The sequence below is a fragment of the Rattus norvegicus genome, chromosome 3 (assembly GCF_036323735.1).
Source record: "Rattus norvegicus strain BN/NHsdMcwi chromosome 3, GRCr8, whole genome shotgun sequence".
Classification (NCBI taxonomy): domain Eukaryota; kingdom Metazoa; phylum Chordata; class Mammalia; order Rodentia; family Muridae; genus Rattus; species Rattus norvegicus.
In genome coordinates, this window is record NC_086021.1 from 187,358,371 (window position 1) to 187,381,539 (window position 23,169).

General features: G+C 52.5%; 1 protein-coding gene across 2 annotated transcripts in view; it reads left to right on the plus strand.

Annotated features, from left to right (window-relative positions):
• Window positions 1-22,650, plus strand: part of Cdh4 (cadherin 4) — a 478,258-nt gene extending 455,608 nt beyond the window's left edge. For both annotated transcript variants that reach the window (NM_001419540.1, XM_039106754.2), the window contains exons 9-16: window positions 4,558-4,743; window positions 8,710-8,963; window positions 9,549-9,691; window positions 12,032-12,265; window positions 14,122-14,355; window positions 16,369-16,508; window positions 17,223-17,387; window positions 19,064-22,650. In NM_001419540.1, the coding sequence (NP_001406469.1) occupies window positions 4,558-4,743; window positions 8,710-8,963; window positions 9,549-9,691; window positions 12,032-12,265; window positions 14,122-14,355; window positions 16,369-16,508; window positions 17,223-17,387; window positions 19,064-19,270 (1,563 nt within the window). In that variant the 3' untranslated portion in view covers window positions 19,271-22,650. The remainder of the gene's footprint in view (window positions 1-4,557; window positions 4,744-8,709; window positions 8,964-9,548; window positions 9,692-12,031; window positions 12,266-14,121; window positions 14,356-16,368; window positions 16,509-17,222; window positions 17,388-19,063) is intronic.
• Window positions 22,651-23,169: the final 519 nt, after the last annotated feature.

The window sequence follows — 23,169 nt, forward strand, 5'->3', positions numbered from 1 at the left end:
AGGCAGCTGGTGGCTCACACGATGTGTAACGGTGTGAAGTTCATTCCAGGGGTTGGTCCCGCCTCCGTGCAACCCATGAGGAAAGGTAGAGACCTCTGGCTCCCTGGAATGCGGAGGGTAAGGAGGGACAAGCAGGTGGCAGTCTGAAGTCCCGTGACGATAGGACACTTCTCCACACCAAGCTCACACCTCCTCTACAGCACAAGCTCCACAGACTTCTGTTCATACTCGGGCTCCTGGTGGCCCTGGCCAGGACACCATCCAGAGTAGTGCCAGGCAGGTACCCAGAAACACTGTCTCTGCTTCAGAGTAGGTTGGCCACACAGCACACACGGGCTATTTTTGTGAAGCTTAATCAAGAACAATCAGGCAAAGCTAAAGAGATGCAGGTATTTGCCAGCTCCGGATCCTACTCCCAAGTGTTAATTAAAAGTTATTTTTCTCCTTGCTCTCGTGCAGCTGCAGTGCCCCCTAGAGGACAGAGCTCATAACGCATGCAGGGCCACCCTACCACCATCACTCCCCCACTGGAGCAACAACCCTCAGCCCATGCATGCCCTAGAAGCCTCCAACCTGCCTCCTGCACAGACCCCTATGGGCACAAAGGATCCCTGAGACCCAGCAACCCTATGTGGCCTTCCTCTAAGCCTTGCCCCGCCCTTACATAGCCACCCTCTAGATACTCTTGATCCCTTCTTGCTGTGTGGCCTTGTGATGTCCAGACCTCTGTGAGCCCAGAAGACCTGTCCATGTTTTACACTCATGTATGATTGATGCCAAGACGGGGGCATAGCTGGTTCTAAGAAGCTCACACCTGAACAATAAGCATGATATGACAATAATGGTGTTTGCTATTTGCCTGTACAAGATGATCTGTCCCTTCATAGGAGTAACACCCAGTTAAGTGATTGAAAGAGGGTTAGGTCATGGTGTTCTCATAGGTCACCTCCCAGCCTGACAAGGGACAGCATATAGAAGGGCAGTGAGCCTCTGAAGAGCTCTTGGCACACATATGGTATTGGCTCTCTGTCCCTATGACAATGATGTCATTGGTACACAAAGAGGAAACCTCTGTTTTGGCTCATGTTTTCAGAGGGTCCCATCCATGGTCACTGTGAACCTGTGTGTATTTGGGCAGCAAATCATGGTGGGGAGCATGAAGAAGAAACTGCCAGGAAGCAAAGACAGAGACAAGAAAAGGCCAGGGTCTCCACAGCCCCCTCAGCGGCACAACTCTATCCTGATCTGACTCCCTCCCACTATCCCATACCTACCCTAGTTTCCACTATGCCCCTAACACTGCATAGTCTAGACACCAGGTCTTCAACACCTGGGAATTCAGAAAACTCTTACCCAAACCAGGTAGGTAGCAATCAGAGGCAGATGGCTCACTTATCACAGCGGAAATTATTTCCCCAGAAGCAGAAGTCCACTGAACTTCAAAGCCAAGGACCTGTAACTGTGGCCTCCAAGGTTTTGAGGTTCTTGCAGAAACATCTACCCCAATAACCAGGAGTATAGCATATGCTGTCCTCTGGAACCATCTACCTGCCTGAGAAGGCTACTCAACTTTAGGGTTAGATTTGGGCTAACCTGGGAACCTTCCATGATCTAGCCAAATGGGGCAGTGGCATCTGCCAGCCTCTCATCCTAGCAGCAAGCACTATGGCCAACCTCTAAAAGCCCTGAGTTCTCAGCTTTTCAACTAAGCATGGAAACTCAGGAGGAGAGAGATATTTTGATCCGGCACAAGTTCCTAGGACTTAAAATTTAGCATCTTAAATAGGTGGATGGGAGTGGGAGCATCTTCACAGAAGTAGGGGATAAAGGGAGAGAGCGGAAAGGGGATAATATTTGAAATGTAAATACATGAAATATCCAATAAAAAATTGGAATAGACTCTGCCCTTACACTCAGGCACAGACCATAAATCATTAATTGGGTGCTATTTCTTCATGCTCTGAGGTGATGGCCACAGGGTTGAGCCCAGAGCTTGCATCCCTAACCACCCAGTTTCACCTACACTCCCTCAACCCTCCCTCCAGGGTCCACCCTCAGACAGCGGAGGCCTCCAGTGCCCCTGAAGAACCCCACAGACAGGTCAGAATACAGTGAACCAGACCCAGGCCCTGCCTAGGAGAGGAGCCTGGTTTGAAGGCAGAGATGCAGGTGGCTCACAGGAGAAGGGTACCCAAGAATAGGGCACACAAGTCACCCCTCAGCCTGGAACCAAGACTTCAAGGTCTGTGTCCAGAAGTACTTTATGCTCTTTTGGGTCCCTGGGTCCCCACCTGGCCAAGCAGTGTGTGAAGGTGAAGGCACTAGGTTGGAAGAAGGAAGCAAACCAAGGTACCCAGTGTCATCCTGGCTACTCACTAACCAGCTGCTGGCCAGGGACCATCCCAGAGCCCACCATAACACCAGTTCCCATTTGTTCTTACCTCATTGAGCCTGCCAGGCCTGTGTACCCACCTAGATGTCTGCAACTTGATAGCCTCAGGCTCACAGATGTATCAATGGTTACATCTGTAACTATTGTTATGGTTACATCTGTAACGATTGTTATAGTTACATCTGTAACTATGATTTCACGTGTATTGTAACACATATGTTACAATAATGAAACAGTTTATCAGTGGTGAAAGAAACCAGCCTCCAAGTGGATTTAGAATCTGGAACCTAGGGTTCTTTCTGTTTTACTGTTTTACTGTCGTGGCTAGAGATGCCCACTTTTGGAAAGCACGTGAGGGAATCTGGACATTCTTGAAGATCTGGGAAAACCTCTCAGTCTAAATGGACACTGGAAATCTGGCCTACAAGAGAACATCTCTCCTAGAACCTGAAAAGTCCTGGATTTAGAGGCACCAAGGAGACACACATTTGGGTGTGTTTATAAAGGAGTTCCCAGTGGGGGTTTGACTAAGAAAAAAGCCACCTTGAATGTGGGCAATGCCATCAATGCTGGGCTGGAGACAGCAAGGGCACCAGCATCCATCTTTCCTCTGCTTCCTGACTACAGATGCAAGGTGACCAGCAGCCTCCACAACTTACTGGCCATGATGACCTGAACTTTCAAACTGTGACCCAAAATAAACTCATCCTTCCTTACGTTGCTTTTGTTAGGTACTTAGCCACAGCAGTAAGGAAAATAACTAATACACCCTTAATGTGTGTGCCACTGGGGACTACTCTTCACAAGGATGTCACACAGGCTGGGTTAGGACAACCTCCAGCCTCATGCTGACATCTCTTGAGACAAGGTTACAGGCTGAGATGCTGGGGCTAAGAGCCTCAACACATAAATTTGGGTGACATGGCTCTGCCTTCAACACTGCCTCTGAGCACCTGTGATCTTCCTCCAAGGAAAACTCCCCATATCATGGGGTGCAGACCCTCAGACACTAAGGTAACCCTATTGCTGATGTGGACTGTTGGTGTCAGGAGGAGAGACAGGTCACCAGCAATGACAGCCTCACCCAGCCACCCAGGAGCCCAGTAAGGAAGCCAGACACTGGACATATGTGGTCACGACTCAGGTCTGCTGTTCTCTCTGGGACTGCCCTGTGCCCCTCTGTGCTGAATGGTGACAGATTTGAAAGTAGGGTTTCATCTCCTAGAATCCTCTGGAAACCAGCTGTGCCCCACTTACTTCTCTTGAACTCCCCTCCTAGTGCTTCCTGGCGGGGGGGGGGGGATCCTTCTGCAGCCTCAGGCCTCTTTTCTCCAAGGTAGCTGGGCTGAACATGGCTTGAAAATCAAAGGAAGACTGCTTTACAGCAACCCTTCGCTTCCATCTATTGTTCCAGTGAAAGGCAGGAAGAGGAAGGTTCCAGAACTGCACTGGGGAGCACTGTAGGGATATCCTTTAGGATCCGTACAGTGGGTTCCCATCTGATCCTGAATGGATGCGACAATTATTTATCTTGCTCTAAGGTGAATTGCAAGACAACAGAGCATGTGTGCTCAGAACTTCCGAGCACAGAGCCTAGAAGCCAGCCTCAGCAGCGGGCCACAGTTGGCAGGGAGCACTTGAATTCCTAGAGCAGACACCCTCTCCCCTACCCCAAGGGGCATTCGTAGGTGCACACTCCAACCTCACGGTGCCTTAACATCAGAGAGGTGCGGGATCATTGGCCACAGTGGCTGACCCCAAGCCACCTGGGGCAGTGACTAGATGGTAGGAGGAGCCAGGGCACACTTCTCTCAGGAGCCTCTTGCAGCTGCTACTCCTAGACTCCTGCTCTTCCCACTCTCCATCATGTATCCCTCCTGGCTACTTGCCATCAATTCTCCGTGCACATGAGAAAAGCGTGAGCATAGGGAGAGCAAGAGCTAGCTTCACGATGAGGCTGTCCTGGGTAGATAGATGGGTGCAGACTGGAGCAGACGCTCGAGAAGCCAGGGCTATCCCCCTGCACAGTGAACAGCGGCTGCCCCATCCCCGTCCACCTAGGTCATCCATCGAGAGCAGAGACCCTGATGCTTGCCAGTGTTGGCAGGGAGTCTGGCTCCCCAGGCTCCATATGAGGTCCTAATGTTCTTTCTTGCACTCTGCAGTTTGCAGGAGAGGTCCCCGAAAACCGTATAGAGACAGTAGTGGCCAACCTCACAGTGATGGACCGAGACCAGCCCCACTCACCCAACTGGAATGCTGTCTACCGAATCATAAGTGGAGACCCCTCCGGGCACTTCAGTGTCCGCACAGACCCTGTGACCAATGAGGGCATGGTCACCGTGGTGAAGGTAGGTGGCTGCTGCCTACACATTCCCTGGTTTGGGAACACGAATGTCTGCTGGCTATCAGGACCAAGGATCAAACCCTTTGGAGACGGCCTCCCCAGTGTCTCTCCTAACTCAGGCTGACCTCAAATTTGTGCAGCCGAGGCTGGCCTCAAACTCCTGATCTTCCTGACTCCAATCTCACCAACCATTCTCCACCGGGAATGGAAAAATCCTGGCCTTCTCCTGTGAACAAAACTCCCCTTCTCGTGAGACCATGCACACACCCTGACATACGGTGCAGGAGGATGTGCTGTGACCCTCTTCTTCCACTTGAGGCTAGGGCCTACCTCTCCAATGTGCACTTAAGCCTCCCTTTTGGGCCAAGGGTCATTGAGGAGGGCACCTTAGTGAATATGTCCAGCACCCTAATTGAAACTGTCACTGCAAGTTTTTCTGTCAGTTTCCACATTATAGGTGTAGTTTATCTTACCTGCCTGCGGGTTTTATTGGCCAAAGTCTTTCTAGAAGGACTGGTGACAAGATTTTTTTTAGTACATCATATACAATGTGATTCTGTGTCCCACAAGGACATGAGCCAATAAACACAGAGAGACCTTTCCCTCCACAGTTTTAGGAAGCAGCCCATTAAAGCAGACTGGCCTGGCCTCTTCCTGAGGCTCCCAGGAGGGGCTGCAGGCATCGGCAGGCATTGGTTCTGCAAGAGGAAGACCTTGCCATGGTGTGGTGCCAGTTCTCGGGCCTTGGTGGCACCTGGAGTTTAAGTACAGAAGAACCAAGACTAGGCTTGGGGGAGGTTCACCTTGTCTGGCCTAGAAGCCTCCGTGAGACCTTTCAAGGGAAGGGTGAAGGTTACTCTGCCCTGGGTGCCTTGAGAGACTTGCAGCCAGCTCAGGTAGCTGCAGGTCCAGCCAGGTGAGCCTGTGGGCACAGGTACCACCTATAAAAATGCACCTGTGTAGTGTCCGGTGACACGGTACAAATCGGGGAAGAGGTAGAGCAAGGGAGAAGAGACCAGTTCATTCCCTGACTGTACAGGAAAACTCACCGGCCATACCTGGGCCTAGGGAGTCGGAGGCACAGTCCCAGCCATGCTCCATGTCCAGTGACAGCTGGACACCGTCATGTGCCATGGAGAGGTGAGATCATACTCAGAACTTGTATATCCACTTCTCCTTCAAGCAAGTATAAAAACCAGGTTTGGGGAGAGGGAGGGCTCACCAAGGTCACCGTCAAGGAGCCAGCATTGTCTCTGGCACCCGCTCTAGAGCCTTCAAGATTCAGTGCCTCTCTTTCCTTCCCAGGCCCAGTGGCCGTATTGATTACCTAGTTTGTAATTCCTGTCCATGCATAGATAATACTCGGCATAGTGGCAGCCCTGGGCACCAATGACAGGTGCTTACGAAATCCAGAGGGAGGCCGGGTTCTGACTTCCTTAGCCATAGACCCAGGGGTCAGACCCAACACAAGGGTTAACATCTGAAGATGGAAGGCTGAAGTGGGAAGCTGGCTCCACCAGGAAAGCTCTTCCCCCTAATGGAGTTCATGAAGACTCAGGCAAACCTACAGGAAGGGGCAGTGAGTCACATGGCCTGCGGCAGGAATCCCCCAGTCACTGTCAGGCTTCACTTCTGCCTACCTTTGCACTGTTGGAGAAGTTGAGTCGTTCGGCTGTGGTTGATCCCACATTGGGATCTGATGGCATCTGAGCCAGTGTCCTAGGCCTGTTCTCTGGAGCTTCCTTTGAGGAAATTAGCCAGGAAGGTCCTTCAAGGAGAGACTGGTAATTGGAGAGCTGTGTTATGCAGCCGTATTGCTTATGGTCATTAAGGTGTGACAGCCTGCTCCTCCCACAGAATAACAGCAAGCCTCTCTGGGTGGTACACTGAGTTCTGCATCATCCATCTGCTGATGGTAACTCAGGGTCCCAGTCTATTCTCACAAGGGCCACTCTCAGAACCACTGTCTAGGACTCGCCTAAGTTCCAACCAGGTGCTTTTCTCAACATCAGGGGCACAGAAGCACTGTAGTACTATCTACCCCAGGCTCCCGTACCTGCTGCCTTCAGAACCTGTGACCAGAAGCAGCAGGGTCTTTGCAGATGTAACAGTGTTGAAGGTCTTAAGGTTTGAGTTGAGTCTGGACTATCTGGGTCAGCCCAATGCAACCTCAGAAGTCTTTAAAAGAGGGAATGAAGTTCAGGGAGTGTTTGTGTCTTTTTTTTTTTTTTTTTTTTTTTTTGGTTCTTGTTTTCTGAGCTGGGGACCGAACCCAGGACCTTGCGCTTCCTAGGCAAGGGCTCTACCACTGAGCTAAATCCCCAACCCCAGGGAGTGTCTTAGTTAAAGGTTCTGTTGTTGTGATTAAAAACAGAGCTGGAGGGGCTGGGGATTTAGCTCAGTGGTAGAGCGCTTACCTAGGAAGCGCAAGGCCCTGGGTTCGGTCCCCAGCTCCGAAAAAAAAAAAGAACCAAAAAAAAAAAAAAAAACCAAAAAAACAAAAAACAAAAAAAAAAAAAAAAAACAGAGCTGGAGCAATGGCTCGGCAGTTAAAAGCACTTGCTGCTCTTCAAAAGGTCTTGAGCTCAATTCCCAGCAACCACACAACCATCTGTAATGGGATCTGATGCCCTCTTTTGGCACGCAGGTGTACATGCAGAGAGAGCACTCATAAAATAAATCTGAAACAAACATGTTTCGCCTTACATGTCCCAAGCATGATCTATCGTGGAGGGAAGTCAGGATAAGAACCTGGAGACAGGAGCAGATGTGGTAGAAACGCTGCTTACTGGCTAGCCCGGGTTGCTTAGTCGCACTTGCCCCGGGTGGCCCCGCCCACAGAGAGCCAGGCCCCTCCCACATCATTCACCAATGAGGAAGGAGCACCACAGCCCAACCCGGTGGCAGCTTTTCTTCAGCTAAGGTGCCCTTTCCTGAAAGGACTCTAGCTTGTGTCCACCTAAAACTAACCAGCACGAAGGAAGAGCAAGGTGTGACGGCAGAGGTAGAAGCAGTTGGAGGCAGGAAGCTACATGTGGCTCTGAAAAGGGACCGGACCCCACAAACCCCTCTCCAGAGTGGACATGTATGAGACAGGAGTCACCACTGGTCTCACTGTCGGACTCTAGCCCATTTTACTTCTGCCCCCAGAACTGCATTTAAGTTACTTTAAGTCTCCCACTGAGGACACAAAATCAGCAACAAGTACAAGGATATGTTGAAGGAGTAAAAAAGCTTAAATGTTGCTGTTCGGCTCTGGTTTGGACTTTTGAGACAGCCTCCCGGTGTATTCCAGGCTGACCTCAAGCTTGCAGCCCTCCTGTCTCGCCTCCTGACTGCTAGGATTGCAGGCCTGTACCACTGCATCCAGCAGAAACTAACTTTTGTTTGGTTGGGGGTGGGGGAAGACGTGTGCTACTCCCACAGGAGGCAGTTAGAGGACAGCTTGCAGGGCCAGTGGTCTCCTCCAACCTTCTGGGTTCTGGGGATCAAACTCATCCTCAGGAACGGCGGCAGATGCCTTTGCTCACTGACCCATCCTGGCCACCCTAAAACCAATCAACCTTTGGCCACCATTGCTGTCAACTCTCAAGACCCTCAGCTCACTTGTGCCAGCCCACAGGGTAACTAAGGCATACTTGAGAATTCCTGAAGCGGGGCATGGAGACCACACATCGGTAATCCCAACACCCAGGAAGCTAAGGCAGAAAGATCGATCCCCCAAGAAACCCAGTTTCTGCCTCATCAGAGTGTGGTGTGGGGCTACTAGCTAGAGACCATTTACCCCAACCCCTCTCCTCTCTCATTGGTCAGAAGCCAGAAGAAGCCAGAGGCAAGAGTCTGCTGTAAAGGGACAGTGGAAACCAGGCTACCGTATAAAGCAGGGCAGGGAGAATCTAAGAGACCGAGCAGTGGGAATGGCCAGCCCCACCACTGTAGGACGCTCCCGTTAACCTGTCCCTTCTTCCAGGCAGTGGACTATGAGCTGAACCGTGCCTTCATGCTGACCGTAATGGTATCCAACCAGGCGCCCCTGGCCAGCGGGATCCAGATGTCCTTCCAGTCCACAGCGGGGGTAACCATCTCTGTCACCGATGTCAACGAAGCCCCCTACTTCCCCTCCAACCATAAACTGATCCGCCTGGAAGAGGGTGTGCCTGCCGGGACGGCTCTCACCACTTTTTCTGCAGTGGACCCTGACCGGTTCATGCAGCAAGCCGTGAGGTGAGTCTTCAGCACAGCCTGGCCCTATCTGACCCTCAAGCAGGATCCAGTCCTATGTACCACACAGAAGAGTCCCAGAATGCCCAGAAAAGCCTGAAAACCAGGAAACCCAGTAGAGAGAGGAGGATGGGGTACCATGTCCAGACCTGAGGTGTTGGCTTATTTAGAGGCAACCCTCCCCAGAGAATCAGCCAATAGGATAGCCTTGGGCATCATTGACCAGTGTCACCATCTCCAGGCTGACAAGTTAGACTGAAGCCAGGGCAGGTCATGGCTTCCCTGACAGCAGCAAGTGACTTGAGCAAACTGCTTAGCGTCTCTGTACCTCAGATACCCATCCACCTGCAAAATGGAGGTGATGTGGGAACAGCCTTCTGGAGTCCTCCAGAATCTGAGACCGCCCACCACAGGGACATGAGCCACTGCTGTGGCCTGTGCCTCTGTGGAAGGGGCACAGAGGTGCATGAAACCTTTGAGCACTCTGGGAGGACAGAAATGCCACTGGGCTATGGATGCTGTACCCAGGATGCTGGCTGGGAGAAGAACACTGAGACCTTGACCTTGCTTCTGGTTTCCTGTCTATAGGTACTCGAAACTGTCTGATCCCGCCAACTGGCTGCACATCAACACATCCAATGGGCAGATCACCACGGCCGCAGTCCTGGACCGAGAGTCCCTCTATACCAAGAACAATGTATATGAGGCCACCTTCCTGGCTGCTGACAATGGTAAGTCCCACTCCAGCAGCAGTGTCCTGGGGTTGTGGGCAAGGGAGGGTGCTCCTGAGGGAGGCCATAGGCACCCAGAGAGCCACAGAGAGGTCTAGAGGGCTCGGTGGAGGGAAGTCTGTACAGGCAGCCATGAACACTTAACTCTGCCCCCACCCTGTGTCGACCCATCGTGTCAACCTCAGAAACTCCAGTTACTCCCCTAACAATCTGCTTACCTGCCCGTGTTCCCACAGTGTTCCAACCATTACACATAAACTCGCGGCTCCAGGGTGGCCATGAACCAGGGAATTTAGTGGCCGAAGGCTAGCCCAGCCTGTCTTTACTAGCTTCTCAATTTCCCCATGTATGAACTGGGGTGAACAGAACAGATTTGCCACTTCCCAACACTATTAGCTGGCACCCTAGCCCTGAGACTCTGGGAGCAAGGGAGGGCGCTAGGTGGCTGCTGGGCAGGCAGCATGGAGGAGCTTGAGGAGGAGCAGGAAGGACACTGGTCATCCTGAGGAAGACAGCACAGGTTCTCAGGAGGTTTCTGAGGGCTGTGGACCAAGAGCAGATGGGACCTATGGCCGAGAGGCCCATTTCAAGACCCACAGCACCGTGAAGTCTAGCTGAGCACTCTCATGGGTTCCGTGTATGGTGGTTAGCCGTGTGTGAAGGAGATTCTGGGCAGACATCCGTCCATCACCACTGCTTTGGGAAGAGCCCTGGCCTCTCTGGGCCTCAGCTTTTTCCTCGGCAGAATGGGAGGAGCCTAATGCTCTGACGGGTATGTCCTTCATGAGGGATGTCCGGCCTGTGAGTAAGCCAGAGTCGGCGTTCTCCATGCTCTGACCACGGCTGTCCTGTCACCCACTGAAGGCCAGGCACCTACCTGGAGTCAGAAGAGACAAGCCTCACCTAGCAGAACTCTCTGAGGGCCTGGTGCTCAGACAGAGAACAAGCCCCTGTCTGTCAAAGCCTGTTTTCTCAGTAGAGGTCACTTCAGCTGTGGGATCACAGTCAACAAAACTGAGAGGGATTTTCTCTCACAGTGAGGAGACCTGGAAACCAGGGGCATAGCTCAGCGATACAGCGCTGGCCTGGCATGTCTGAGACTGAGTTTACTCCCAGTCTGCAAAGGTGTCAGGGGAGGGGAGGGGAGGGGAGGGGGGAGGGGACAGGAGAGGAGGACTTACCCAGGCCTAGTGATGCATACCCACATCCAGTTATTCAAGAGACTGAGACAGGAGGATCTCCATCTCAAGGTCAACCTGGGTTATAGAGCTTGTTCCCAGCCAGCCTCAGGAACTAAGAAAGTGAAGTCCAGAAGTCAGGGTGAGATTTGATAACCAGACCCATTGCACTCACACCATGTCCACACTATGTCACAGCTTGGTCCAGGATGGGCACCCCAGGCATTGTGACCCCATTCTGGCAAAGAGCAGGAAGAGCGTAGTGCTCACCTGTGTTCTCCCGTGGACTTCCAGGAAGCACCGCACTAGGTCTCTTTCTCAGACTTAGGCACGGGATGGCACTAGCTGGACGTGTAACCTCCCGGTGGACAGCGATAACCTGAGCTAACAGTTAGGCTTCTGGTTCTTCTCTCTCTTTTTTTTTTTTTTTTTTTGGTTCTTTTTTTCGGAGCTGGGGACCGAACCCAGGGCCTTGCGCTTCCTAGGTAAGTGCTCTACCACTGAGCTAAATCCCCAGCCCCTGGTTCTTCTCTTAAAGAGAGCAGAGAAGAGAAGACAAGGACAGAGGGAAAGCCCAGGCCATTTTAGTAGCGAGAGGAGCTGGGAGGAAACAAAGGTGGTGGGAGAAGCCAGGGAAAGAGGGGGAGTTCTGCTCTTGGAAGGAACACTTGCAAAGGCCCCGAGGCAGGGCTGTATGGTGGGTTTTGGGGGGACAGAGCAACTGAAATCTCGAGAGCAAGCACTACTGTGGCCCTGAAGCTGATCCCATAGTAAATGGCTGAGAAACCTGAACCCTAATCCAACTGGCTCCCCCAGGCCCTGTGCTCCTGGTCCACAAAGTTGGCTGTGCAGGCACTGGAGAGATGGCTCAATAGATAAGAGGAGCTGACCGCTCAAACAGAGGACCAAGGTTCAAATCCCAGTACCCACATGGCAACTCACAACCATTTATAACCCTAGTTACAGCACCCTCTTCTGGCCTCTGTGAGCACTGCACGGATGTGGTGCAGAGACCTCTGTCCTGTAGGAGAGAAGGTGTTCCCTCCTACGGCAGATGGCGTATGAACTCCAGTCCGAGTGCGGCTGTGTGTCTCGCCGAGGACGTCATGCATCTGCCTGTTCTATGTACGGCCCTGTGCGATCACCCCTCTCTGTCCTGCAGGGATCCCCCCAGCCAGTGGCACTGGGACCCTGCAGCTCTACCTCATCGATATCAATGACAACGCACCACAGCTGCTGCCCAAGGAGGCACAGATCTGCGAGAGGCCTGGCCTCAACGCCATCAACATCACCGCAGCCGACGCCGATATGGACCCCAACATCGGCCCTTACGTCTTTGAGTTGCCCTTCATCCCCACTACGGTGAGGAAGAATTGGACCATCACCCGCCTAAATGGTGAGTCCACCCAGCAGTGCCCTAGCCACCAGCAGAACCAGTATCTAAGGATCTAGGATTCCATCACTGAGAAACAGTGAGCTACGGAGCTGGGAGACAGTCCTCGCCTTCCGCATGGTTCACACACAAGGCTGGAGATACAGCCCTGTTTATCTGTGCCTCCACCACAAGGCTGTCTTTGCTCCTAGCGCCTCCCTGTTCTAGAAAGAGCCTAGCTCGACCATGCTGGCAACCGTTGACCGTCGTCTGTAGCCCCTGGAGAACGCACCCCTTAGGAGGCACCGGCTGCGGTGATGTTGATGGCATTGAGGCCGGGCCTCTCGCAGATCTGTGCCTCCTGTGTGGCCAGTGCTAGGAGCCTTACACCTTCCTAGAGATGCGATGCCTGTTTATGGTTCCACCAGCAAAACTGCCGATTCTTCGGGCCCATGGCAACATAAGCCCGATAAGCAAAGCCACCGCTGTCCTCTGCCCCTGGGCTCCTGGTGGAGAGCGTTCCCATGCTCACTGAGGTGTGGGTTCCTCTCAATGACTTTGCCTTTCAGGAGAGTTGGGTTTTGGAGGTTTTTGTTTTGTTTTGTTTTTCTTTTTGTTTTTAAAGATGTATTTATTTCATGTATGTGAGTACACCGTACCTGTCTTCAGACACACTAGAAGAGGGCATCGGATCCCATTACAGATAGTATGAGCCACCATGTGGTTGCTGGGAATTGAACTCAGGACCTCTGGAAGAGCAGTCAGTGCTCTAACCGCTGAGCCATCTCTCCAGTGCAGGTGGTTTTGGTTTTTTTTTTTTGTTGTTGTTGTTTGCTTGTTTTTGCTTTTGTTTTTGTTTTTGTTTTCTCCTAATTGATTTTATAGAACTCTATACATTCAGGAAATCATTTCTTCACCCTAAATACTGACTCACTTTTGGTCCTGATATGGTTGATGTTTTAGCTTTGTGTGTCACTGTATGTGTGCAGGCACACATATGTTCAGATACATGTGTGTGTGCACAGCAGGTCACCGTCAAGCTCTGCTCTTGATCCTTGGGAGATGTCCACCCTTTATTTTTTTTCAGACAGGGCCTCTCTGGCTGGTCAGCCAGCTCCAAAACTCTGCCTGCTTCTGCCTCCCCAGATCTGACTATAAGTATGCACTCTGTAGCAGGCATTTTAGATGGGGTCCAGGGAGGTACAGTTCAGATCCTTATGCTCGTGTGATAAGAGCTTGACCAATGGAACTATCTCTCAATATCTTTAACTTAATGGCGGTAGAGTGTGCGTGTGTATGTGTGTGTGTGTGTGTGTGTCTGTATGTGTGTGCCTATATACATATGTGTACACACACATCTGTATGGTGTGGTGTGATGTGTGTGCATATATGTACATTGTGTGCATGATGTATGTACATACACATGTGTATGCGTGTGTGTGTACGTGCATGGCATGTTGTGATGTGTGTGCATATGTGTACATCATGTACATGATGTATTACATGTATATGTGTCTACATGTGTACATATGTGTGCATGATGTGTGTGCAGGGACGTCTATATGGTATGTTGTGATGTGTGGTGTATGTGTGCATATGTGTACACTGTGTGCATGATGTATGTATGTGCACATGTGTGTGAGACTGCATGGTATATTGTGATGTGTATGCATGTGTGTACATTGTGTGTATGATGTACATGCATGCATGCACGCACGCACAGGCGCACGTGTGTGTGTGTGTGTGTGTGTGTGTGAGAGAGAGAGAGAGAGAGAGAGAGAGAGAGAGAGCTTTTCATGCCATCAATCTCAGTGCCTGCGGAGGTCTTCCTTGGGAAGGATAGCTGCCGACTGGCTGCACGTTGCTGTTTTTCATTCCAGGTGACTATGCCCAGCTCAGTTTGCGCATTCTGTACCTGGAAGCAGGGGTGTATGACGTCCCCATCATTGTCACGGACTCTGGCAACCCTCCCCTGTCCAACACATCCGTCATAAAGGTCAAGGTGTGCCCGTGCGATGAGAATGGCGACTGTACCACGGTCGGTGCAGTGGCTGCAGCTGGCCTGGGCACGGGCGCCATCGTGGCGATCCTCATCTGCATCGTGATCCTGCTAAGTGAGTGCTGGCGAGTATTCCGTATTCAACGTGTGACACCCTCTTCATGTGGGGTCAGAAACAGCCCCGCTGTGGGGAGAGGTGACTGACTCTGAGGCAGAGCTGGGCCAGCGTTCTCCTCTGCAGACACAAGGGACAGGGATGGAGAATAGTCAGTGCCCATGTGGAGTGAGCGGGCCTACCATCCAGACAGGGAACCTGCCTCCCTTTCCTGCCTGCAGGGAGTGCGAAGCCAGGGGTCAGAATACAGGTGTCCCTGTGGCCCTAACTGAGAGTGGGGCATATGGTGTGGGGGGGAGGGAGCACATCCCTTCTTCCACAATCTCCCTCCACATCTCCTCAGGTGACATGAGACACCAGCTGCACAGCTGCCTCTCCGGCCACTTGATCTGGAGGAAAGTGGCCCAAGGTGTCTGGTTTCTACTTCAATGCTCATAGAGTGGTCCTCTCACTCTCTCTCTCCAGTTCCCTGTCCACAACATGGGCCACATCAAGAGGTCCCCTGGCTACCACCTTGTTGAAAGGTTGAAAGGAATGCTATCTGCTATCTGTCACTTGCAGGGGTCTGGCCTCTGAGCCTACAGTAGCTGTAGTCTTTCTCATCCCAGCAATAAACCAAACCACCTCATCAAACTGGCCACCCTTCAGACAGCCTGCAACCCTTCCCTCCGCACAAGGTGTCTGTCTGTTGACATCCTCCCCTCCCTGTGCCCTGGACAGGCAACTCCTCCTCCATGTCTAACAGTGAAGAGATAGCAGAGGCCGCAGGGAGCACACCTGGAGACACCTTCACGATAATCGGGGTCTCCTGTCTCCAATTCACAGGAGCCCTGCCCTTAGAACCCAGGCAGGAAGAGAGACCTATCCAGGAAGACCATGCAAGCTCCCATAGATAAGCAGAATGTCCCAGACAAGTGGCCAAGGCAGATGGCAAAGGAGACATATCTACATATATTTTCTTATTTTGCACCCAAATCCCTTTGGATAAAAGAACCTCTGGGATCCCTCCCCAGTCAGCCTTTCTTCCTGGAATGTATATACATACATCATGCATACAATGTACACATATGCACACACATCATGCACACATATGTACACATGTGGACACATGTGAATATATCATGCACACAATGTATACATATGCATACACATATCACACATCACACACCTATCCTGGTGTGTGCCTGGGAATTGTGGGGGGCCTCTGGAGGTGCAGGATGTGGCTTCCTACCTGCCGGAGGCCCTTTCTGGGCTGCCCCTTCCCCAGTCTCCTTCCATCATGGGGCTATCACCCCACCTTGGCTCCTGCCTAGAACATTGTACTCTAAAATGCTCCTTTTTGCCTTCTGGGCCCAAAGCCTCACCTTGCAATAGTTCTGAGGAAGGAAGGTCTCTTAGCTCAGCCTCTCCACTTGTCCTCCTGACTCTCAAGTACTGATAGTTGTGCACCATTGGCTACATCCATAAAGAAGAAACTAATCCCAAGGGTTGTTTGCAACCCCAGGTTCTACATCTGTACATGCAATCAACTGCAGATAAAATATTCACAACGAGAACTGTGTGGCAGGGGCTGGGAGAGATGACTCAGTAGTAAGGTCACTTGCTGCAGAAGCATAAGGACCGGAGTTCGAGTCCTAAGACCCGCAGGCATAGCTAGGCACACACCTGTAACCCCAACTGTAAGGTCCAGAGTCAGGAATACTGAAGCTGACAGGTGAACAGCCAAGATCCAGGTTCAGTGACAGAGCCAGTCTCAAAGGACTACAGTGAGGAATGAAAGCTCAGGACCCAGATGCCTTCCTGCGACCTCCATCCATTCTAACGCTGGGACTTAGTGTGCACACGCATGCGCACACACCTGCTGTGCAGACGAACACAGAACCCACACGCATCCAACCATCGTATGCCCACAATACGCCCGGACTTGCACACACGTTCACACCCGTGCGCACGTATGCACAGACGCGCCCGTGTGTGCACACACTGCTCACAGTGCGGCTCCCCCTCTCACAGCCATGGTCCTGCTGTTCGTTGTGTGGATGAAGCGGAGGGAAAAGGAGAGACACACGAAGCAGCTGCTCATCGACCCTGAGGACGACGTGAGGGACAACATCCTGAAGTACGACGAGGAAGGCGGCGGCGAGGAGGACCAGGTGAGAGATCGAGAGTCTCATAGGCCCAGCTGGGCTCGTGCTGGGGCCTTACCTGTCTTGTCCCATTCCTTAGGGAAAGGTATTGCATAGTCAGTCGTTTCCAGAGGCACAGATCTGGGTACAGGCCGCAACCTCTCCCACGTGTGTGCTCAGGCCTGGGCTGACTGTCCTCATCCTCAGATCGGTCCTCCTCACATGATCCTCCCTCTCCAGCCCCCAGACCAACCTGCTGCTGTTCTGTGCCCTAAAGAAAGCAGTCCAGAGTCTTCTGGGGTCACGAACACCCACCTACTGGACACTCCCAGTGGTGGTGGGGCTCTCTGACCAGGATGGGGAGAGCGCACAGAGCTACCCCAAGGAGGGAGGCAAGGAGGGCCCAGCCCTTTTCTGTCAGTGCTAAAGGTGCAGGTGGCTGGCTGCATAGGGCTGCAGGCAGGAGGGTCACTTGTGGGGGGTAGGGAGGAGGTCCAGGTCCCCACAAGGCAGCTGGCAGGTATAGAGTCCATGGGGACCCTGAGGTCAGGCAGGGCTGGGGCAAATGGAGAAGAGGCAGTGTGGGGAAGGGGCAGGCCTAGAGTAGGGCAATCAGTGTGCTTGGAGACTGGTGTGGTGGGCAGGTGAGAAAACTGAGCATGAATGTTCTTAGCACTCTTTATTGCCCTGCCTGCTGCCCCCACACTCCAGTTTCCCTGACTCACTCTGTCTCCATCCCAGGACTACGACCTCAGCCAGCTACAACAGCCAGAAGCCATGGAGCATGTGCTGAGCAAGGCCCCTGGTGTGCGGCGAGTGGATGAACGGCCAGTAGGTGCCGAACCCCAGTACCCAGTCAGGCCTGTGGTGCCACACCCAGGAGACATTGGAGACTTCATCAATGAGGTACGAACCTCGGGAGGACCTGAGCAAAAGTGTCTCCTTTAAAAGTTAAATCCTGTCACACACACACACACACACACACACACACACACACACGCACGCACGCACGCACGCACGCATACACGCACACGCACACATACACGCACATACACGCACACACACGCACATACACACGCACATGCACACACATGCATGCACACACACGTGCGCACACACACGTGTGTGCACATACACACAGAGCTTGTGAGGAGAGGTGGCTCAGACTAGGACTTGAGGCCAGGCCTGCCCTTCTGCTTGTGGCCGTGAGCACATTAGCTCATGAGTCAGATACTTTTAGGAGATCTAAGACTCAGCAGACGCTCAGTGGGAACTGGGGGCCATTTGGGTCACTGTGACACAATAGGGTGACAGCAAGAAGAACTGTTCTCAGAAGAAACAGACCCACTAAGCCAGTGAGGTTGCGAATGGCCATCCCAGCCCACATTGGAGTCCTGGTACCAGAGCAAACTGGCCTGCATGTCTCAGCTCCACTCTGCCACCTCTGCTCCCTATCCCCATCACGACGCGAAGATGGGCACCCAAGCATCACCACACTGAGCCCTGTCAGCGTTTGGCTGCATAAAACACCCAGCAACAAGGCCTTCACACTGTGCAAGAAGCTTAGTCTCTACAGTTGAGCCAGGAAAGGCTGGCCCCATGTCACAACACACCCCTGCCTCTTACAAAGTCTGCAAAAGGAAACGATCAGTCGATCAGTCGACTGCAAGACAGCACAGTTTGGGGGTTGATTTTGGTTTGGTTTGGTTTAGGTTTTGGTTTTTTTGTTTTTGGCGGGCGGAGACCTGGAACCTAGGTTGTGAACTAAACCTCCTCCTACTCCTCAACCCAGTTCTAGCCCTAGCACCAGTCCAAACCATAGCTATCCTCATGCTAGCCATAGAGTAGCTGTGACTCTGACCCCAAGCCTAACCTTAGCATTAACCCCAAGCCTAGCTTGGAGCTGTAACATTAATCCTACCCCAGACCTAACCCAAAATAGCAGCAGCAAGCCCTACCTTCACCCTAACATTAGCCCTAGCCCCGAGCTTCATCCTAGACCTAACCCTGTTCCAACCCTAACCCCTGGTGGGGCAGAGCACTACTCGCAGCCCAGCCCAGCCCAGCCCCCAGTCTTATCCGTGGCGAAGCTGCTCACAGCTTTGAGCCTCCCGCTCTTACACTCTGCGCTGTTGTTATTGTTTGCATTTACAGGTTTTATCTTATTTTATTTATGTGTATGAGTGCTTTGCCCGCATGCATGTCTGTGCACCATCTGTGTACAACGCCCACGGAGGTCAGAAGATGGGGTCATCTCCCCTAGAACTGGAGTTGCAGATGGTTATGAGCTGCCATGTGGGTACCGCAAGAACAAAGCGGAGCCATCTCGCTAGCACGCACACCCCCGCCCCCCCCCGTCCGTTCCTTATAAATGTACATCCTTATTTGGTCCTTGGAGGTATCCTACAGATAAACACGTGCAGCGATTACAGTGCCTACTGTACACAAGATCCTCCCTCCTCCACCCCTCCCCACCCCCACCCCTCCCCGCCCTCCCACCCCCCCAGCCCGCTCGCATGGGTCCGTCCTCCTCTGGGCTGACACAGCGCTCACACCTAACCCCCCATCTCTGTGATTTCCAGGGACTCCGAGCTGCTGACAATGACCCTACCGCACCCCCCTATGACTCCCTGCTGGTCTTCGACTACGAAGGCAGCGGTTCTACTGCAGGCTCTGTCAGCTCCCTGAACTCCTCCAGCTCCGGGGATCAAGATTACGACTACTTGAATGACTGGGGGCCCCGGTTCAAGAAGTTGGCGGACATGTATGGGGGTGGCGAGGAGGACTAACCGACCTCACCACCGTCGTGAGAAGGGCACTAGAGGCTGAGCAGCAGAACTGAGCCAAGGTGCCAGAGCCGTCTGGTGTCGAGAGATCCCTCCCCGCTGCCGTCCCCGCGCGGAGCTCTGCAGTATGGACGGACACAGGCCACCGGGCACCCACCATCGCTGCGGCATCTCGGTAGTCACAGCCACGTACCGTGAAGGGAGAGCCAGAGGCACAGCCCTAACTTGAATTTCTTACCACAAAAGCACTGTTAAAACAAAACAAACAAACAAAAAAACAAAACAAAACAAAAGTGCCTTTTGGTACATGACAGATTCCCTAACTCAGGAGTGACTGAAAGAGGAGAGACAGCCCGAGACCCCCACTTCTGTCCACCCCGCCCCACAGCCACAGCCCCATTAGGTACCTTCTGAAGGTGGTGAGCAATGGGAGACAATGTCCTTTTTTATTTTTAAAGCCTTTTATTAAGAAACAGAAAGTAGGTAACTTATTTGCAAAAACAGATCTCAACAGCTTCTGTTAGGCATAGCCAGCGTCTCCTGGGCCCTTTGGCCTCCCCGAGGCTGTTAGGTGAGGATCAGGCTTTCCAGCACCAAAAAAGCACTGGGCCAGCCCAACCCCATCAGCAGAGCCACTTCTGTGTGGACTAGGCCTTCACCTGAATGTTTGCTCTGCCCCTACACACTGTAAGTAGCTGGGGCAGGTGTGACGCCTGAAGACCTTCCCGGGAGTCCTCACCTCTCCACTTGGCCACTGCCACACCCTCAAGTCCACCATAAAGCCTCTCTCTGGACCAGCTGTCGCCCCCAATCCCACCGAAGTCCCCTTTTTGCTTTGGTCTGGGACAGTCCATTGTCTAAGAAGCTGCAGCATCCTGCAGAACCCTAGTCCAGCCATCCACTCTTCAGGATGAGACCCCGAGGGATCCCGTTGAAGGCATAGCAATCACAAACCCTCCACTCAGCGGACCCCTGAACGCTCTCAACACCCTCCCCAGGCTGTGCAGACGCAGACGCAAAAGGCAGAGCCTGGCCGGACTCCGGCAGCTGCTTGGCCTCCTTGGGCTCGGCTAACCTGAGCTCCCACCTGGTCCCATGAACTGCTATGGATGTGAGGACCTACCAAGAGGCCGGCGAGATTACCTTGCTGTGCCCCTGTGACCACAGAGGGACCCATGTTTCTGTTGTTCTCTGGAGCTGGTGGGGCACTTAACCACGGCAGCTTGAGCGTGGGGCGAACTGGGCAGGGTGACCGCTTCTGCAGGACAGCAAAGAGGCCATGTACAAGAACCTACGGGAGATGGCAAAGCTTACCTTTTCACTAGAGGGGAAAACAGACCTAGGACGTTCACATGTCTGGGCCCAAAAGAGCCCTGGGATGGGGCAGAAAGGCAGGCACCAATGAAGCATCCTGTGCTGAGTCTTCCTGGCTTACCCCATGCTATAAGATACTCCCAAGGAAGGGGTTGAAGAGTGCTGATTGCTTGGGAGACCTTGGTGTCAGAGTCTTCTTGGGGAGACAACAGAAGTCCCGGCATTGAGGAGAAATAAGTTTCTTCCAGATCTCTAACCCATACCTACAACTGGGGGGTCAGGGAGATCTCAAAAGGGCTGGGGGTCCCCAGGAGATCGCATGCTCCCTTGCCAGGGGTCTCTAATCCATGGCTCCCCTTGGCTTCTTTACTCCGTTGCTAGATCCCCTTTCCCAGACTGCTTTGGCCTCAAAGATGCACCTGAGTGAACTCACAGGTGCCCAACTCGTGGGTATGACCCATTGGATGTCAGGGTTCTTTCCCAAATCAAACCCATGCCCACCTCTGAACTCCTGGACTTGAGCTGGGTTTCTAGCTCACCTGTGTCTCCTCACTCCTCATACCGCTGTCCTAGGAGGGGGGATGAACAGGGGCCTCTGTCCCTTCCTGGGTGTCCCCCTGCCTACAGCCAGCAGTGCTCGTGAAGGGGGATGGGAGGGCTGTCCTATGCAAATTGCTCAAATCGGGTGGTGCTGAGCTTGGCATGGCCACTGGTGGGATGGACTGTTGAGGGTTAGGGCTGGGGAGTTGAAAATGATTTTTCTGGGTTTGATTTTAGAAAACCCAAGAAGGTTCTTGGAAGTGTGCATATGTTTGGTAGGCACGGGAGGCAAGAACTCTCCTGAAATCCCAAGGCTTTCTTAGAAGCCTAGGACGGGAGGTACCAAACCCATCAGTTACCTGGAGGCATGTCTCACCTGCCTCCACCTCCTTCTCCCTACCCTCCAAGGCCTCTGTCACTGCCAGGCCCCTGCAGGAGCTTGTCCCTTTCACCCTACACCCCAGTGAGCCCCTAGGGCTAGAGGAAGATAGGGTTCTACACACACCCCCAGACCCATCTTGGAACTCCGTTCCCAGGCCAACAAGTTAGCATTAGCCAAGCATACAGTCAGTGTCAAATGTTTCTCTTCTGTAGCTTGTAGATACAATGCGTCTATGGTCAGGGCCCAGCCAACCTAGGCTGGTGGCCAGCTCCGTGCAGTGTGAGGATGTGGTTTGGTTCCTTTAAGGAGAAACCTATACCACTGAGTGGCTTGGAAGAACAACACCTGGCCACGGTCAGCCTCGGTCACACCTGACTCCCCGGCCGGCAGCTTTTCTCTCTCATGTCTTTCAGCACATCCAAAATGCTGGGTCTCCTGCCACCAAAATGTCAGAGTAATGGCCAACATCAGGCCCTCAGAGATGCCTCAGTTTCCCCATAGTGAGTATGTGGTCCATTGAGACGACACCTCTGTGCTCTCTAAGGTAAACAGGAGGGGAAGTCTCTATTTCCACCCACACCGAAAGGCAAAACCAAAAACCCACAGCAGAATCTCCCTGCACAGAGCACCGGGTGTGGTAGTGCATAGACCACATACCTAGCAGGCTCTACCACACCAGTCAGCCGGTGGAAACCACCTCCGTGTACACCGGGGACGCATCTTGCTTTTCCTTCCTCTCCTGTTTTCCATTGATTTATTTTCTGCATGTTTATTTTTGAAAATGGACAAATGTGTAGCAGCCCGCATGACCGTGGTTGTTTCGGGAAAGATACCGGAGTATGATGTGCTCACACTGCAGCTCTGAGCGCCATGCGGTGAGACAGACGTTCCGACTTTTTTTGTAATCGTCAACAGCACAAATATTTTGTATTGTCGTTTGTATCATTTTGTACCGAAAAAGAAAAAAGAAAAAAAAAAACAAAACAAGAACAAAAAGGGAAGAGAGTTGATGTTTTTCGATGTGTTTTTAGTGCCAGGCAGTCTTGGTTCCGGAGGGAACGCAGCTTTGCGGAATTGTCGTGTCCAGGAGTGGAGTCGGGCGTTAGCACGCTGCTCCAAAGGAGGAAATAAAGTCCCCTTTGAAGTAGTTGGCCTCTGACTTGCTTGTGTTTTTCCACAAATTCTGGGATCTGACAGAGTTGGGGCTGTGGGCAGGTGACCTGAGGGCAGGTGGATCAGACACAGAGTTAGATAATCTCCGCAAATGCCCCTGTGAAAGCACAAGAAAATCCACTTAGGCTGAGAGCAGTCGGTTCTGGTTTTGGCACTGGTTGTCAAATCCAGGGCCTCTCATGGCCTACCCTCCACCCTGCCTTCCTGCACTGGCTGATATGCAAGAAAGCTGCAGCTTGCACATGGACAGATATTCCAGTCTGCACCCGGCCAATCAGCACTCCTGCCCCCAAAATCCCTTGGAGCTTTGGACAGGTTCACTTTGTAAAACAATGTTAAAGTGTGTCTTCTGAGGGAGCTTGTACTGGCTGAGGATAATCTGTGGCCAACAGTGGACTGCAGAAAAGCGCATGGCCCCTGGGAACTGTAGATTCTTTACACTGCTGTGGGGCATAGTCAGATCTGTCCTAAAGTGCCAACACACACACACACT